The following is a 16641-nucleotide window of genomic DNA, read 5'->3' as shown; positions in this document are numbered from 1 at the left end:
GACAAGGGTAACTTGTCATGCACTGCCCATTCATTTCAATGGAAATCTCATTAAATGAGCTGAATTCCCTTAGCGTCCAAATGGTTAAATGAGTGGATTTTCCTTACATAGCAGGGTCATCTGCAAGACCTGGGTCAACTGTGTGCTTCATTGGTCAGGGGTAGGTTAGTAGCGGGGTAGGTTATTAGCATAACTCATGTAGCCAAGTCGAGGGAAAGGCATGGCAAACCTCCTAATAGATATGGCATTGAGATGCTGGATTTAATGTGTTTTTAAGATGGTCAATAGTCATTTTATGCACACACTTAACCATTGGTGGAGTTACCAAATGAACTGTTGAATGGAGTCTGGGTTACTAGCGCTTGCTGACCTACACAGGGCAAGACGACTTCTCACTCTAACCGACTTGAGGATAAATCTGGGTTGCCACTCCCTCAGTTCATGACTTGTCCAACGCTATCCCATAATGTCAGATGCTGCTGGGGATCCTATGCCACTGAGCCGATGACACATGGGGTTTTTCACTTGTCATACACAACCTAATATGACCACAAATCACTACTTAATATGACTAAATCTCCTTTGACGCAGACTAAAACCAAATGGGAAACTAACCTGGGTATGGAACTGTTGACCAAAGAATGGGATAGGGTGGTACATTATGTTAAAAGAGTCTCTAGGAATGTATATTCAAATTCACTCAGTTTAACTACCACCACATGACTTGCATGTCCTCTAGGAGGCGAAACCTCATTAAGGTTGTGCTATATGTGGTCTTTGTGATGCTGATAATATCTTTATACTTGCTTAAAATTCAGTTACACTAGAGGGATATCACTAAGTTCATGTGAAGGGGTGGTGCATACACCCGAGGCCTGTCTGATGAGCTTAATAGCCAAACTGAGCAACAGTCCTGCTGGCAATAGGTTTCTGAATTTGGCCACGATGATGGCTCGGCAATGGCGATCTGGATCCTCTGCTCCGAATCATAGATGCCACTCTGACCTGAGTAGGTGAGCTAACTCCGAAATGTTGGCAGTGGAGCTCCTTCTGGTGTGGTGTGAAGTGAGTTCGGCATCGGAGGTTGAGAGTGATTCTGACAGCCGAGTTCTGAATGGTCTGCTGCCTTCTGGTGAGTTATTTTGTTGATCTGGGTATAAAGGGCGTACCAGTATCCCGACTTGTTTGTGATCAGGGCATGTGTGACGAGTTTCCAGGTGCTTATAAGGAGCCATTTGAAAATCTTCCTCCACATCTTCAGGGTATGGAAACATGAGACAGTAAAGGCATTGACTTTGGCGGTCATGTTAAGTTTGCTGTTGATGATGGTTCTTGGCGTGGTCGTTGGAGATGGGTGTTGATCCTTGCTCTATTACCCTTCTCAAAGATTACAATTTCAATCTTGTCAGTTCTCTGCGATGTGGGCAGTTTCCATGCTGTGGTTGGGTCTGAAACCAGACTGATTGGTGTTGAGGAGTTGGTGATCAATGAGGTATTTGGTGAGGTGGGTAGTATGTAAATTGGCCTGTAGATGGTGAGCATTGAAAAGTCCACAGTGAGTTTCTTCAGTAATGGGAGTACAATTGCATGTTTTCAAGCATCTGGGAAGGTCGCAGAAGAATGGGAGACATTCAGAATGGGTTTGAGCATTGCGCTGATAGGTTGCAGTCTTTTGGAGACAGCCTATTGGAGTCAGGGTTTCGACGGGGACCCTTAATGGATTGACTTCAAACTGGTGGCAGTTTCGTCTACGGTGATGATTGGCCATGTGGTTAGCATTAGTTCTTTGACAAAATAGAGAGTTGTTTGGAGAGGTCTGTTGGGCCCTAGTTAGAGTTGATGTATAGGTCGTTGCTTGTCACTAGCATGCTAACTGCAGTACTTGTTGCCCCCTCAACAACTTTATAATTATTTATTTATACTGAGTCTACATGTGCCATTACAAATTGGGTATTTTTTACTGTTGCTATGTTCCTATTAAAGAAGATCCATAGATGAGATCCACCATATTCCCAAAGCCATGATAGAATGCATTACTACTTGAGACAGCTGATCAGACTGTTTGCTGATTTATTGTGATGCATAATGTAATAATAACAACAAAAGTCATTAAACAGATTTTTAAAAAAATGATTGAAGTTGAGGTGGAAAGTGAATACAAGTTAGAAGTGAGAGGTGACTATAGTTTGTGAGGCCTATTGGCATGCCGGAATACAAGAGCATATGTATTGAAAGGAGAAGCTAAGATAAAAAGGTGATACTTTTGTACATGAAGAGAATGAAGTGAATGGTAGGATTGGTTAGGTACATAAACAGAACTCAATGGCGTATGGTTTGGGTACAGGAACAACAGGGGCTTCAGCTAAGGAATGAGTTAACAAAAAGGGCAGAGACTTCAAGTTAAGATGTAGAGATACATGGAGTACAAGGGATTTCTGGCATCACAAGGAGAGGACTGAAGTTGACCTTGTTTGGTTACTGAGAGTATAAGTGTGTTCAATTTGTTTTCGTTTGTAATTTGAATGTTCTTGTTCCCTTTCCAAATTCCTTTTTCTCATGTTCCCCTTATACCACTCTCTCATCTTCAAACTGCTCCAATTGGCTCTTTTCCTTTTCAAAAATGATGTTCCTACTTTTAATCTAATCTTGCCTTTACTCACTTCAATTCAATCTTTGTTTCTTCCCTTTCACAATGAACCAATCCTTCTTGCCTCTTACCTCCTCTTTTCCTCTCTAATCATTATCGTTCTCATGCCATGCTGAAAACTCATCTTCATTTATGCACTCCCTTTGATGAATGATGCTTGCTAACATTCTTACTTTACTCCATATTCTTCGTTTACTCTTCCTTATGCCTTGTGTTTATCTTTCTGTCTTCTCCTCCACCTTGTTCTTTCTCTATCCTATTCTGGCCTACTCCCATTCAAACTCATTAAACCTCTCTCCCACAATTTCCTCTCTTGCATTCTTCCCACTTGCACACCATTCCCAGATTCAAGGTGCCGTCATGGTTGCTTCCTGTTTCCAAATCTTCGTGGGATTCACTGGTCTGATTGGACTCCTCATGCGCTTCATTGGACCATTGACAATCGCCCCAACCATCTGTCTTATTGCTTTGCCTCTCTTCGAGTCTGCAGGCAATGACGCCGGTTCACACTGGGGGATCTCAGCCATGTAAGTTTTACCACTTGCCTCTTATCCATCCTTTCCAGGTTCAAAGGACCATTGTGTACATCTTACCCCCCCCCCTAAAAGCACATGAAATATGTGTGCCATGGTGGAATATATTGCTCCATGAATCGTATATACAAGAATAAAAAAGTGATTCCTCCTGACCAAACCCTAAAGGGGATAACATTGCAGTTCTATTTATTCCTTCAAGCCACAGGAGAAACCAATCGTATTAACCATGTTATTGACTAAAGAGAAGAACTTTACACGTAATTTGTACTTAGTGATTTATATATTTAATATACTTTTGTCTTTGTAAACACAATATGTGATATCCCCAGTATTACTATCCCTACCTTTAGTGGTACCATTGATTTTGTGTTGAGTTCAACTAATCTAACTGATATTGTTTGTGGGTAGGTGAATTGCCTGAGTGACTATAACTCGACTGTGTGGGGTGTTTGGTTGGATCCAAACGTGGATAAACCTATATACTTTGTGAATGACATAGACAATTAGGAACCACTGAAGAAGCATCCAATGGGCAATCATAGACGGTGCTGTGTTTCTATCGACCTTGGTTACACAGAACGTAAATTATGTTTAGAGGAAGATGTGAGTGATAGCAGTGATAGAATCTCCTTAATGTAGTGTAGTTCCATTAAGACCTTCCTTATGAGAACGAGAGGCAAGTCAATGGAAAATATCAAGGATAGTTGTACGTATGAACACAAAAAGTTGATGACTGCTTTACGAGCAACTCTGTAGGAGTGTGAGGAGGTATGTTGCCTTACAAGAATAAATGGGTATTTCAATCCAGGGGAAACTGAATTAGAGAGGAAGCTTGGGAGAATTTGGTTACAGGTAGTGAGATTAAAAACTGTACCCTATTCAGGAAAACTGATATTGCCCCATTTTTTTGCGAAGCTGTAGGGTTCAGTACTGAGTGTTATATTCCTGCCTCAGATTGGGTTAATCATGTTAGTAATATTTTTGACTCAAAGCAGGAACAATTAACAACTAAAGTAGATAGTAATAGTAATGAGGAGCTCAAACGCACCACAATTCTATTTTTTATGGAAGATGTACGTGCTGCTATAAATAAAAGTAGCTTAGGACAAGCGCCAGGTTCAGATTGTGTCCATGTAGACATTTTTAAATGCAATATTAAACTGTGGGCACCAATTTTTACTTGAGTCCTTAGGACTGTTACTGCAGGACATTTGCCACTAACATGGACCCAATCAATAATAGTCCCTATTCATAAAAATGAAATAGGGCCAACCATGAATGCTGTCAGTCCACTTCCCTTTTAGATTCACCTGTCAAGCTACAGGGGAGAATTCTACAAGAGACACTGGACTCATGGGTGGTGAAATATTCCATATGATCAGATGTCCATTACGGATTTAAGAAATGTTTGGGCGCTGTAGAGCAAAGCCTAAACCATAATCTTTAATTGAAAAATATACTTAGGTTGAAAGATAATTCCTTCATCTTGCATTCATTGATACTACCTGTGCATTTGATTGTGTTCATCATGTCATCATGAGATAATTGGACCCAGATGAAGCCATAATCAGCTTAAGTCAAATATATGCAAACATTATGTTAGACCAGGCCTCCTATGCTTGGTTTCCCCAAAATATTTGGCCCTCTGATATCCTGCTTTGCTGACTTCATTTTTGCTAGCTTTAGGATTCTGGGATCTTAACCATTGCTGATCCATGCTAAAAGGCATGTGCCCTTTCCCTAAAATACGTTAACATTGGCTGATCCACAATTGGTATATTTAAGTTACTTAGAAGGCACTGATTGTGGCACTTTTAGATTTGGGGGTCTCTAGTTGGCAGAGGTAGGGTCCCTTGCGTCTAGTCAGGGTAAGGGGGTACACTCCTAAAATAACCCATGCTCACCCCCTTGGTAGCTTGGCACAAGCAGACAGGCTTATCTCAGAGGCAGTGTGTAAAGCATTTGTGAACACATACAGTAACCCAATGACAACACTACAGATGGACACCACACAAGTTGCAGTATAAAAATAAGTATTTTTATATAGACTTAACACAAGACCACAAATGACAAAAATCCACAATACTGTACTTTAAAAATGGTAGAAATAGCTTAGTTCTCTTTAGATGTAAAATGCGACACTTTGAGTTCAATGTACACGCAAGAAGACTGATGCGTCGGGTCCCTACTGATGCGTAGCGGATGCAACGGTTCTTCTCTGCGAGGGGAGGTGATGCGTCGGTTTCTTACTGCGCTTCCGTGGCGATGCGGCCCGCAACGCCGTGATGCGATGAAGATCCGGTGCAATGAAACAAAGATGGGGTCTTCTCTGCTATGTGGCACGATGCGTGCACGCCCAACTGCCGTGCGGTGACTCAACGATTCTTCTGAGCTGCGACAGGCCATGCAACATGCTTCACGGTGTCAGATTCATGGTGCCGGTAAACAACACTATCTGCCCTCCTAGGCAAAACCGGCAATAGCGGGACCATGACAGAACTACAGTTACCGGCATGCTATGCGGGTAACATTTTGTGTGGCTCGGAAGGAACACCGGAAGCCTGGATAAAGACACCAGACTCCAGATCACGTTGCCGATAATTCGACCAGGGTCACGAGAGAGGACGTCTCGTAACTGGCTTTGTTGGGCGGTAAGAGTGCAGTAGGCACATTCCTTCCGTACCGCCGTTTCTTTAAACCAAGGTGCTTTGTTCTTTGGTTCCCTGGAAATTCATCTGTTGGATGAAACGTGTGTTGTAACGGTCTCTTGCAGAGGAGTTTAGGTGCCATGTTAGGCACTTGGATTGCTCTCTCCCTGTTGGAGAAACCACTCGGATGAGTCGGTGTCATGCAGGGAGGATTAAAGCATCCGCGAATATCCCGGCTGTAGTGGTATTTCAGTCGGATTTTCCGTGACATTATATTGTGTTGATTTGAGCCTTTTGGGGGCATCTGAAACACAGCTCCCTATTTGAAGCTGGGCTGTGTGTTTTGCATTTGCCGCCCACATAATAATCTGCATTCTGGACAATAGGCAATGTGATTTAACATTTCCTCATTTTATATGGATTTATGATTACTCATTGCTTATTTTAAAGTGTCAAGACAGACTATTTGCACAGTATTTTTTTTGTTCTTCTTTTTATGTGCATCACAGGAGAGAGAAGGCTTAGAGGGGAATACTGAAGGCATTAACCAGGCAGAGACAAATTACAGGATATGTACCCTTGGTAGGAGTTTAATACACCACAGGGGGTTTAGTGAAGAAATAAGGAGAGGGGTAACCAGAATCACTCTCCTATATGTTTTCTTATTTTGTGTAAATCAATAGAGTTTCTGTTCTGACTGTGCCAATACCCTCTACTCTCTTCTGCTGTTTATTGCTTCACCTTTTATTGTTTCAGGTAGGAGTAATAGGTGTACTTGAATGTCATTATCAGCAAAGAGAATTGAGAGCAGAAATCTTATGGTGTTTTATTTTATTCTTCACAGATCTCCCTCCCCGCAGTTCCTACCCTTTCCTTCCCCGCTCAATTGTCTCAATAGTCTGTGTGTACATACATATTCCAGACTTGGGTCGATTCAGACGTGGGCCCCCTTTGAGCATCAACACAACCCCGAGGATATGGGATCGAGGCGTCTGACACACGGTGATGCGGCGGCATCTGATGCGCCGTCGATCCTCTTCTCCGGCGATGTGAGGCGCTTCGGCAACAATGCGACAGCGTGCAGCGGCAACACGCTTTCCCAGCGATGCAACAACAATGGCTGCGACACGATTCTCCAATGAAATGGTGGCGTCTAGTGCGACGTCGATCCTCTTCTCCGGCGATGCGAGGCGCTTTCGCATTATGAAGCGACTGTGGCAGTTCGGCGACACGCTTCTCCTTCGTGAGTCGCGCTTCCAGCTCCTTTCCCTCAGAAAACCCAGCACAACTGCAGGCACTTCCAAATAACTCTTGGGGAGCTGGTGGTTGAAGTCTCTTGTCCCTGGGACTTCAGCAGGAGGCAAGCACTTTCTCAAGCCCTTGGAGATCCTTCACAAGTTAATGGAAGTTCACACAAAGTTCCTCTCTCCTTTCTTTGGCAGTCAGGCAACCAATGCAGGCCAATCCCCCAAACAGCACTTCAGCTTAGGGATAGTCTCTCCTCAGTCTCTCTGGTTCCTCTCCTAAGCAAAGGTTTCTTCTTGTTTCCCAAAAGTGATCTAAAGTTCTGGGGTCTGGGTCCCCCTTTTTATACACAGTTTCTCTTTGTTTTGTGAAGGCAGAGAGGCCTTTGCCAAGTCCAAACCAGTTCTGGTCAGTCCTGGAGCACTTTGTTGACAAGACTCCTTCTTTCCTTTCACAGTGCAGGGCAGGGACATCAGACACACCACAGGAGGTGGAGCCAGCATTGTGGATGGAAGGCACAGCCCTATTCAGGTCCCAGGTGCAACTCTTCCCTCCCATCTACATGCAGATCTCTCTATTCAGCCCTGTGCTGACTCACCCAGTCTCCTGGAATCCCCAGCCCCAGACAAGGAATACACAACCTAGCAGAGGTAGGCTTGGATGGTTAGACAAGAAAATACCTACTTTCTAAAAGATGTATTTTCAATCACTGAATGTAAAACCAACTTCACTAAAATATGTATTTTATCATTCTGAGTTCAGGCATACGAAACTCGAATTTCTACCCAGTTCCCTGAGTCAGTTAGGATTATAAGATGTAATAATCAAACTTCCCATTCTGGCCAATGAGGAGCAGGTAGCCTTGCAAGAGTGAAAAATGAAAATGGCTGTAATTCACTATTAGGACATGCCACACACATCAGGGTTTGTCCTACCTTTTCCTACAATGCACCCTGCCCTTGGGCCTACCATAGGGGTGACTAATATGCAGAAAAGGGAAGGCTTAGGGACTGGCAAGTGGGTGCACTTGCCCAGTCAACATGGCAGTACCAGACTGCACACAGGCTCTGCAATGGCAGACCTGAGACACACTTTTACAGGCTGCTTCTGTGGGTGGCCCAACCAGTGCTGCAGGCCCACCGGCAGCATTTGATTTACAGGCCCTGGGCACACTCAGTGCACTGTACTAAGGTCTGACAAGTAAATCAAACCAACCAATCATGGAGTCACTAATCCATACATCAATTTTCAATAGGGCGAGCATATGCACTTTAGCACTGATCAACAGTGGTAAAGTGCCCAGAGTCATAAAACCAACAAAAACGTCAGACAAAATACAGGAGGGAGGCAACAGGTTCAGAGATGACCCTGCAAAAAGGGCCAAGTCTAACAGCCACCCACTTCAGTAGTCCTTTAAACATGTCCAGGCCTGCCACTGCAGAGCCTGTGTGTGCAGTTTTAAACTATCATTATGACCTGGCAAGTTAACTAACTTGCCAGGCCCATACCTTCCTTTTGAATAAATATAAGTCACCCCTAAGTTAAGCCCTGGACAGCCCCAAGGTTAGGGTGCCTATCTTGCCCATATGTTAACATTGGGATTGCCTTATTGCATCTTATAAGTATAATTTCCAAATGGGACAAGATATAAATTTAGAATTTGGTGTCTCTGGACTCTCAATTGAAAATCACAACTCATGGTGAAGTTGAATTTTAAATTGTAAGTCTAAAATTGCCACTTTTAGAAAGTTGCCATTTTCTTACTTTAACCATTCTGTGCCTCTGCCTGTCTCTGGATACACGTCTGAGGTGAATGACAGCTGAGCTTTGTGCATTCCTCTAGACAGTAACACACAAAGGAAGCTGAGGTGTCACATTCACATCCTGATGGCCATCACCAGGCTGATGGTCCTTCCTGGGCTAGATGGAAGGGTGCAGCTGACACTTGAACCTAAATAGGGCTGTGCCTGTCCCCACACAAAGAGCTGAATTCCCCCCTGTATTGAGTCTGGAGCCATGGCAGGAAGGGAAGGAACCTTGTGTACTTTAAGGATTCTCTTTGAAGTCTTCCCCACTTCAATAGCACAACTGGGTATAAGTAATGGACCCTGAAACCAATAATTCAGTTTTCCCTGGGCCTGAGGACACTCTGCCAAGAAGGACTGCTGTGCTGCTGGAAGGACTGATACCCTGCTGGATTTGCTGGACTCCTGCTGTGCCTGCCCTACTTCCCTTTGCCTAGTGGTGAGAAGGACTGGACCTGAATCACTACATCTCTAGAACCAAGTGACTCCAAGGGCTTGCTGGCTTGCCTCCTGTTCTGAAGTCTGAGGGAAATCAAACTCTTACTTCAACTCTGCTTCAGCTGCTGGACTCTGCCATCTGCGAGTCCTGCTCTGCTAAGAGGTGCAATTCCTACCCTGGGCCTGGAAATGAGGTTCTGCAGCTGTTTTCTTCAAAAACCCTGCAAGGCCTACTTTGCACCGGTTGGAAACAACATATTCGCCTTCGAGGTTGTCACAGCGCCGATTCAAGGACATCCCTGCATGACTTGACAATGATGTGGGACCCGAAAGCAAGGCTCAATGACTACGCATTGCCAGAGGCCCTCATATTCCGCGCTACTCCACCGCAGCGTGGGACATGCTGGTCACTGCCTTTTTGTCGCCGTGAGCGAAACGGCCAGCTTTAACATCTATATCTACTCGCCGTGAGGGGAACAGCTTGGGGACAACCCACATCTACCTGTCCCTTTGTTTGTCGTATCGCCATGAGGGAAACGGCTCGGGGGGGGCGTGGCTTGGATGCCGAGGAGGTAGGCAGCGTGAGCTCGGAGCTCCGTGCCCGATCCCGGAAAATATCCTGAAAATTCATTCGAACCCCGGAATAAAGGACACTATCCGGTACTGGACGGTACTGCGGAGGGTCCCGGACCCACGGAGGACGACACCGAGCCTTCCCACAGCAGTATCTCAACTTTGAAAGCTGAACTCAGCCGAGAAGTCGCGGACCCCAAAATGGCGGCGAGGGCATGAGATCGCTTGTGACTGAAACATCTGCCCGGAGACCCACTGAAGACCGCTCCCGGACACGCTAGAGGTGTTGGCGGCCGCGTCGCGCCTCTCCCCAGGTGCCGGATGGACTTTGGGCGCGCCCTTGGGCGGTGGTTGAGGGCCGTCTCCTGATTGGGGCGACAACGGTGCGACAGTGACCCGGAGACGAGAACCCCGGACCTCCGGCGCAACTGGCGCTGGCCGGGCCGCGACCGCTCGGTGCTTCTTGCTTCTTGGTGACATTTCTGGGCCTGAGAACCCGGCCGGAAGACGGTGCCCGGCGACGCTCGGAGGGCGACCAAGAACACACTTGAGGACCGCCGCCCATCCCGGCCCAGATGGGGAAGCCGAAGGGGAAGGGAGATGGCGCGACCGACACTGAGGCAGCGGAAGGAGCGGAGAGAGACCAAGCGGCGTTACAGCGGATGCAGGATCGTATCCTGGAAGCCATCGCCACCACAAAGGATGCCCTGCAGCAAGATATAGCTCAGGTGGCGACGGGCTTGGGCCTCCTGAAGGCCGACCACGACAAACTTAAGGACAGGGTGAAATCCGTGGAGGCCACGGTTAAGGACTTAGCCCCGGCCCAGGCAACGGTGAAGGCCCAGATGGCCGACGTGATGGACCGTCTGAAGGTGCTGGAAAGGAGGGCCGAGGATGCAGAAAACAGGAACAGGCGCAATAACGTACGCCTAGTGGGCCTGCCGGAGAAAATTGAAGGCGACGACATGGTGGGCTACTTGGATAACTGGCTGCGGACGGAGGTGGCACCAGAAGGTCTGTCCCCCTTTTTCTCCCTGGAGCGGGCACATAGAGTTCCGGCGCGTCCGCCAGCCTTGGGCCTTCCTCCTCGCCCGGTGGTATTCAAGTTGCTCCATTACCGGGACAGAGATTGGCTATTGCAGAGGGCGAGAGAGGCAGGGCCCTTTCAAGTGGAAAACAACAGAGTCACCATGTTCCCGGACTACACGTTTGAGACCCAGCGACTCCGGGCAAACTTCCTGTCCCTCAAGCGGGAGCTCCGCCAGGAAGGCATCAAGTACTCCCTGTTGTTTCCTGCCAAGCTAAGAGTGGTGGTGGATGAGAAGTCTTTATTCTTCACGACCTCCGCGGACGCATGGGACTGGTGGGACACCTATAAGGCAGGAACGGACGGTGCTAAGGCCAGGGAGGAAGAGGCTAAGGTTGCGAAGCCGATCAGGCAGTCCCAACGGATCAGAAAGAACCGCAGGAGGACCGGGAAACCATCGATGTCGCAGACGGAGGCGGAGAGGCAGGCGGCCCTACAGGCGGTGGTGGACTTATCTAGAACCGCCAGGACTCAGTCTGGGAAGGGTACGGACTCGGAGGACCCGGGCACGGGCTCTGAGACAGGACAATCGGAATTTGGTGGAGCCCGGGGCCCTATTGTGACGCCGCAGACCTCGGGAGAGATACTGGAGGCGTGTTGAACTGGTTTGGCGGAATGGACTCGCTGGTCGGACACCGGGGCGAAGGACCCGCAGCAGTGGCACGATATTGATTGAGGTTTTGGGAAGCTGTAATGTGGGGATTGTGGGGTGGAGCGCGCGGGGCTGATTTGTTGGAGGTCTTATAGCATTGAGCCGCGCCTTACTGGCCCCTAAGGTCATCGCAGTGGGGACTGCGAATATTACCACCTTTCCTTAAGGGGTGGTTGGGAGTGTTGGTTTGGATGGGGGTACTTCCAGTTGCGGGGGGGCCTGTCCTGGGGGGGTGGGAGTTGAGAGCAGTTGGGGTTGCTCAGGGGGTTGTAGTTGTTGGAGGGGTTTGGCTTCCTGTTTGGAGAGGGTGGGGGGGTGGCCCGTGGTCGCAGGACTTATGCGAACACTGTTCTTTGCTGTATGGTCCGGTGGTGTAGGGGGGAATGGCTAGTACTGGAGCGTTGAAATGTGTGACCTGGAATGTGCGGGGTATGCAGTCCATGACGCGCAGGCATAAGGTTCAGGCGTACCTCAAGCGTAGGGGGGTTCATATAGCGTTTCTGCAGGAGACGCACCTAAATAAGCAGGAAGGGGCGGCTCTACAAAGGCGCTGGAGGGGGCAGTTATTCTACACGACATTTTCAGCATTTGCGAGGGGGGCATTGATTTGGATACGGGCGGGGGTCCCCTTCCAGGTCTCGAAGTCGTCGATAGACCCAGAGGGCAGGTATGTGGCGGTGGAAGGAAGGCTGAGAGGCAGGATGATTTCTCTCTGTAATGTGTATGCTCCTAATGTAGACCTGCCCGCTTTCTTGTCTAACATCTCGGGCAAATTGGCGGGTTATTTGGCAGGGCCGGTCCTCTTGGGGGGGGACTTCAACTCAGTTGAGGATGTGCTACTAGATAGGTCCCATCCCCCGCTACGCGCGTCCCCAGTGCATAGGATCGCCAAGCGTAGATTAGAATGGCAGGAGAGCTGGGCCCTCACGGATGCATGGAGGGCGTTGCACCCCACCACTAGGGACTACTCCTTTCACTCGCACCTGCATGATTTGCATGTGAGGCTGGATGCGTTTCTTTGTTCGGAATGTGTGCTTCCCACGGTGGGAGGGGCGGAATACTTGGCCAGGACGATATCGGATCACAACCCCCTGTTGATGTCTCTGGAATGGATGGTGACTGTTAACTGCGTGCCAACATGGCGCCTGCAACCTGACACCCTGGACGACTTGTTGTTCAGGGAGGCCCTGAGTGAACGTATTGAGAGATATTTTGAGGAGAACAGTGGCTCGGCTTCCACGAGGGCGGTTGAATGGGATGCTTTCAAGGTGGTGGTGCGGGGACACTGTATTGGGCACACGGCAGGGGCGCGGAAGACTCTGTTGGATGACTTAGATAAGGCTGAGACACGGCTGAGGGAGCTCGAGAAGAGGCGCCCGAATCACCCTGAACTGCAGGAGGGGCTTAGCGGGGCACGGGAGGGGCTGGCGGTAGAGCTAGAGCGGCTGCGTAGCTTCGACCATAAGGCGTACGTGACGAGGGCGCATGCGGAAGGTGATAAGGCGGGAGCGATGTTGGCTTGGCTTGCTAACCCTATCCGAGGGGGAGGGCCGATCATGAGGATCCAGGAGCCAGGGGAGGAGCCTTGCCACTCCCAACCCGGGATCCTGAACAAGTTCCGAGCTTATTATGAGGGGCTCTATCTGAGTGGTGACACGGGAGGGACGGAGGAGCTTGAGGAGTTCTTGGACGGGCTAGAGTTGCCGCGAGTGGAGGACTCGGAGGCAGAAGAGTTAGGGCGACCCATCTCCCTCGGAGAAATAGGTTGCGCAGTAAAACAGATGGCTAGAAACAAGACCCCGGGCCTTGACGGTCTACCGATCGAATTTTACGGCAAATACCTAGAGCATCTTGCTCCGCGGCTGCGCGAGGTATACAATGAGGCGCAGGAGAAGGGCCGACTCCCGGGCTCGATGTGCGAGGCCCTTATGATCCCACTCTTGAAGCCGGGCAGAGAGGGTGCGGCGCTGTCCTCGTATCGTCCGTTGTCTATGTTGACGACGGACTACAAGATCCTCAGTAAAATTCTGGCCAACAGATTGCTAGTGCACATGACGGGCCTGGTTCATGGTGACCAGTGCGGTTTCATACCGACACGCAATACCACTCATAACATCCGTAGACTCACGAGACTGATGGGTGCGGACTGGCCAGACACCGTCTCCCCATTTGTTCTGTCCATTGACATTGAGAAGGCATTTGACAGCCTCGAATGGGGATACCTGTATGAGGTGATGCGTCGCTTCGGGTTGGGAGACGGATATATACAGTGGACCAAGGTCCTCTACACTGAGGCGGTAGCGAGGGTCCGGGTGGGTGCACTGATCTCAAGACAATACCCGATTAAGCGTGGCACTAGACAGGGTTGTTCCCTATCCCCGCTACTGTTTGCGCTGGCAATGGAACCCTTCGCTGCGGTAGCCAGACTGGGCCGCCACTACGCAGGTTTGCCTTTTAGGGGGAGGCCACACCTCATCTCCCTATATGCGGATGACTTGTTGATGTTTTTGGCCGATGCCGGCGCCGAACTTCAGGGGGCGCGGAGGCTACTGGAGCAGTTCGGTAGGCTATCGGGCCTGAGGGTCAACTGGCCTAAATCCTGTCTGTTTCCCCTGAGACCGGGAGAACCGTGCCCACTCACTGCTCAGGAACTCCGGTGGGAGCCGCGCTGCCTACATTACCTAGGGGTTTATGTTTACCACGCCCCATCCGACCTGCTGGATGGCAACATAACTCGCTGTATTAACGCCCTGCGTGGTTCTATGGACTTCTGGGCGACTCTACCGCTCTCCCTGGCTGGTAGAATTTCCCTGCTTAAAATGATAGCCCTGCCCAGGCTTTTGTATTATTTTAGGACACTGCCGGTATGGATCCCGAGCTCGGTTTTCAAACGCCTGAGGTCACTGATCATAGCGTTCCTGTGGGGCACGGGTAGGAGACGCATAGCGCTCGACACGCTGTTACGCCCCAAGGATGAGGGAGGTATGGCAGTGCCGGACTTTGAAGGATATTACCTAGCCGCGCAGCTGCAGACTTTTACTCAGGAGGTGGCGAGAGTATACAGAGGTCCCGAGGACGCGAGAGTCGAAGGCACCCCGCGACACGTTCTGGCCTATATTACGCTGCACCAGAAACTCCGAGTGGGAGATTTGACGGTCGAGGAGCAGACTTTCCGGCTATGTTGGGACCGGGCCCGTAAACGGGCGGGTGTCCACCTTATGTATGCCCCCGAAATACCGCTGGGAATGATTACTGCCCTCCCGCATGGAGGTGACTGGTCACGCTTGCTAGGGTGGGAGGAGGCGGGAATACACGTGCTGGGTGACCTCTACGAAGATGGGGTGTTGCTGCCGTTTCGGGACCTGCACGAGAGATTTGACCTGCCGAGGGGTGACTACCTGCTGCACGCGGCAGTCACGGGCGCCATGCGAGCCCACTGGGGGGAAGGGCTGCAGGAACCAGGCACCTCGATGGCTTGCCAGTACGCCATGATGGCGGCGGGGACCTTTAAGGCCGTCACATGTCTGTACTCGAGGATGCAGCGGGAGGCCTTGCAACCTTTGGCAGCCCTGAAGGCCAAGTGGGAGCTGGACCTCCAGGTGGAGATACCAGACACGACCTGGGGGCAACTGCTGAGGCGGGCGCGGAAGAGCTCGAGGAATGCCAGGTTCCAATTGATCCACTTTTATGTTATACACAGGGCATACCTCACGCCCGGGAAAATCCAACAGTACTTTGGGGCGACCGACGCTGCTTGCCCCAGATGTAATACAGCGGGGGAGGATCTATGTCATATGCTATGGGATTGCCCCTCTTTAGGCGACTATTGGCAGGAAGTTGGGCGGGCCCTTAACAGCGCGACGGACAGGGATATCCAGTATACTAAAGCAGTTGGCATCCTTCACTGGTTCCCACACACACCTAGAAATACGATGTCAAGTAAATTTATAGATTTAGGGCTTATCTTGGCCAAGCGGGAGATCACACGAAATTGGAAGTCCAGAGTGGGGCCCACGTATAAAAGATGGTACGGGGTGTGTCTGAGATGGGCCGCGTGTGATAGTACCCTACGATACCAGATGGCCTGGAGGTCGAATGACGAGAAAGCTCTGGAAAGGGCGACTGCATGGGAGGTGATGGTGCAGGCGCTCAGGGATGTGGACGACGAGGGGCAGGATGGCGAGAGCGAACTAGCTGGAGCAGACCCTAACACTATACAGGAGAACACACCTTAGCGATTGTTTGCTTCCTCCTACAACACACCGGGCACTAATACATGGTTACTCAAGCGCAGCGCGACCACGGGGGGAGGGCGGGTAGGAAGCTGGTTTGGAGGGATGTTGGGGCACCGAAATTTGGGGAGGGGGAGGGGTGTAAATCACAAAAGCATTCCAAGGTCATGTGCAAAATGAAGCAGTCGGACAATGTAAGAAGTACGAGACCACGACAGAGGTGAAGCCACCTGCGTCAAGAGCGGGGTGATTCCTCCGGATGAAGATCGAATGTCGTCAATAGACTCAGTTCATGTCATGCTATTTTTGCTGAATATCTTGTCTGTACATTTATATTGGTGATGCAATAAAAATGATGTTAAAAAAAAAAATGAGGGAAACGGCTCGAGAACAGGACTCAAAGTCCCAGGGGGCAGCGCGCTCTGTAGCGCGTGAGCATGTAAGAGGCCACCAGAGGCCCTCATATTCTGCGCCACTCCACCGCGGCATGGGACGCGCTGGTCACTGCCTTTGTCGCCCTGAGGGAACGGCCAGCTTTAACATCTATATCTACTCGTCGTGAGGGGAACGACTTTGGGGCAGCCCACATCTACCTGTTTCTTTTTTGTTTGCCGCATCGCCGTGAGGGAAAAGGCTCGAGGACAGGACTCAAAGTCCCAGGGGGCAGTGTGCTCTGTAGCGCGTGAGCACGTCAGAGGGTGCCAGAGGCCCTCATATTCTGCGCCACTCCACCACAGCGCGGGACTCGCTGGTCACTGCCTTTTTGTCGCCACGAGGG

The 16641-nt window shown here is 49.7% G+C and overlaps 1 protein-coding gene across 1 annotated transcript in view; it reads left to right on the top strand.

Moving 5' to 3' along the window:
• The window catches only part of LOC147734710 (solute carrier family 23 member 1-like), a 338504-nt gene that overhangs the window by 206551 nt on the left and 115312 nt on the right, over nucleotides 1-16641 (top strand). The window contains exon 5 of the mRNA XM_086952993.1: nucleotides 2993-3174. Coding sequence (XP_086809119.1) covers nucleotides 2993-3174 — 182 coding nt within the window. The remainder of the gene's footprint in view (nucleotides 1-2992; nucleotides 3175-16641) is intronic.

This window comes from Lissotriton vulgaris, chromosome 1_2 (genome assembly GCF_964263255.1).
Source record: "Lissotriton vulgaris chromosome 1_2, aLisVul1.2, whole genome shotgun sequence".
Taxonomy (NCBI): domain Eukaryota; kingdom Metazoa; phylum Chordata; class Amphibia; order Caudata; family Salamandridae; genus Lissotriton; species Lissotriton vulgaris.
Note: the sequence above shows the minus strand (reverse complement) of the source record. Positions and strands in the feature narration are given on the sequence as shown.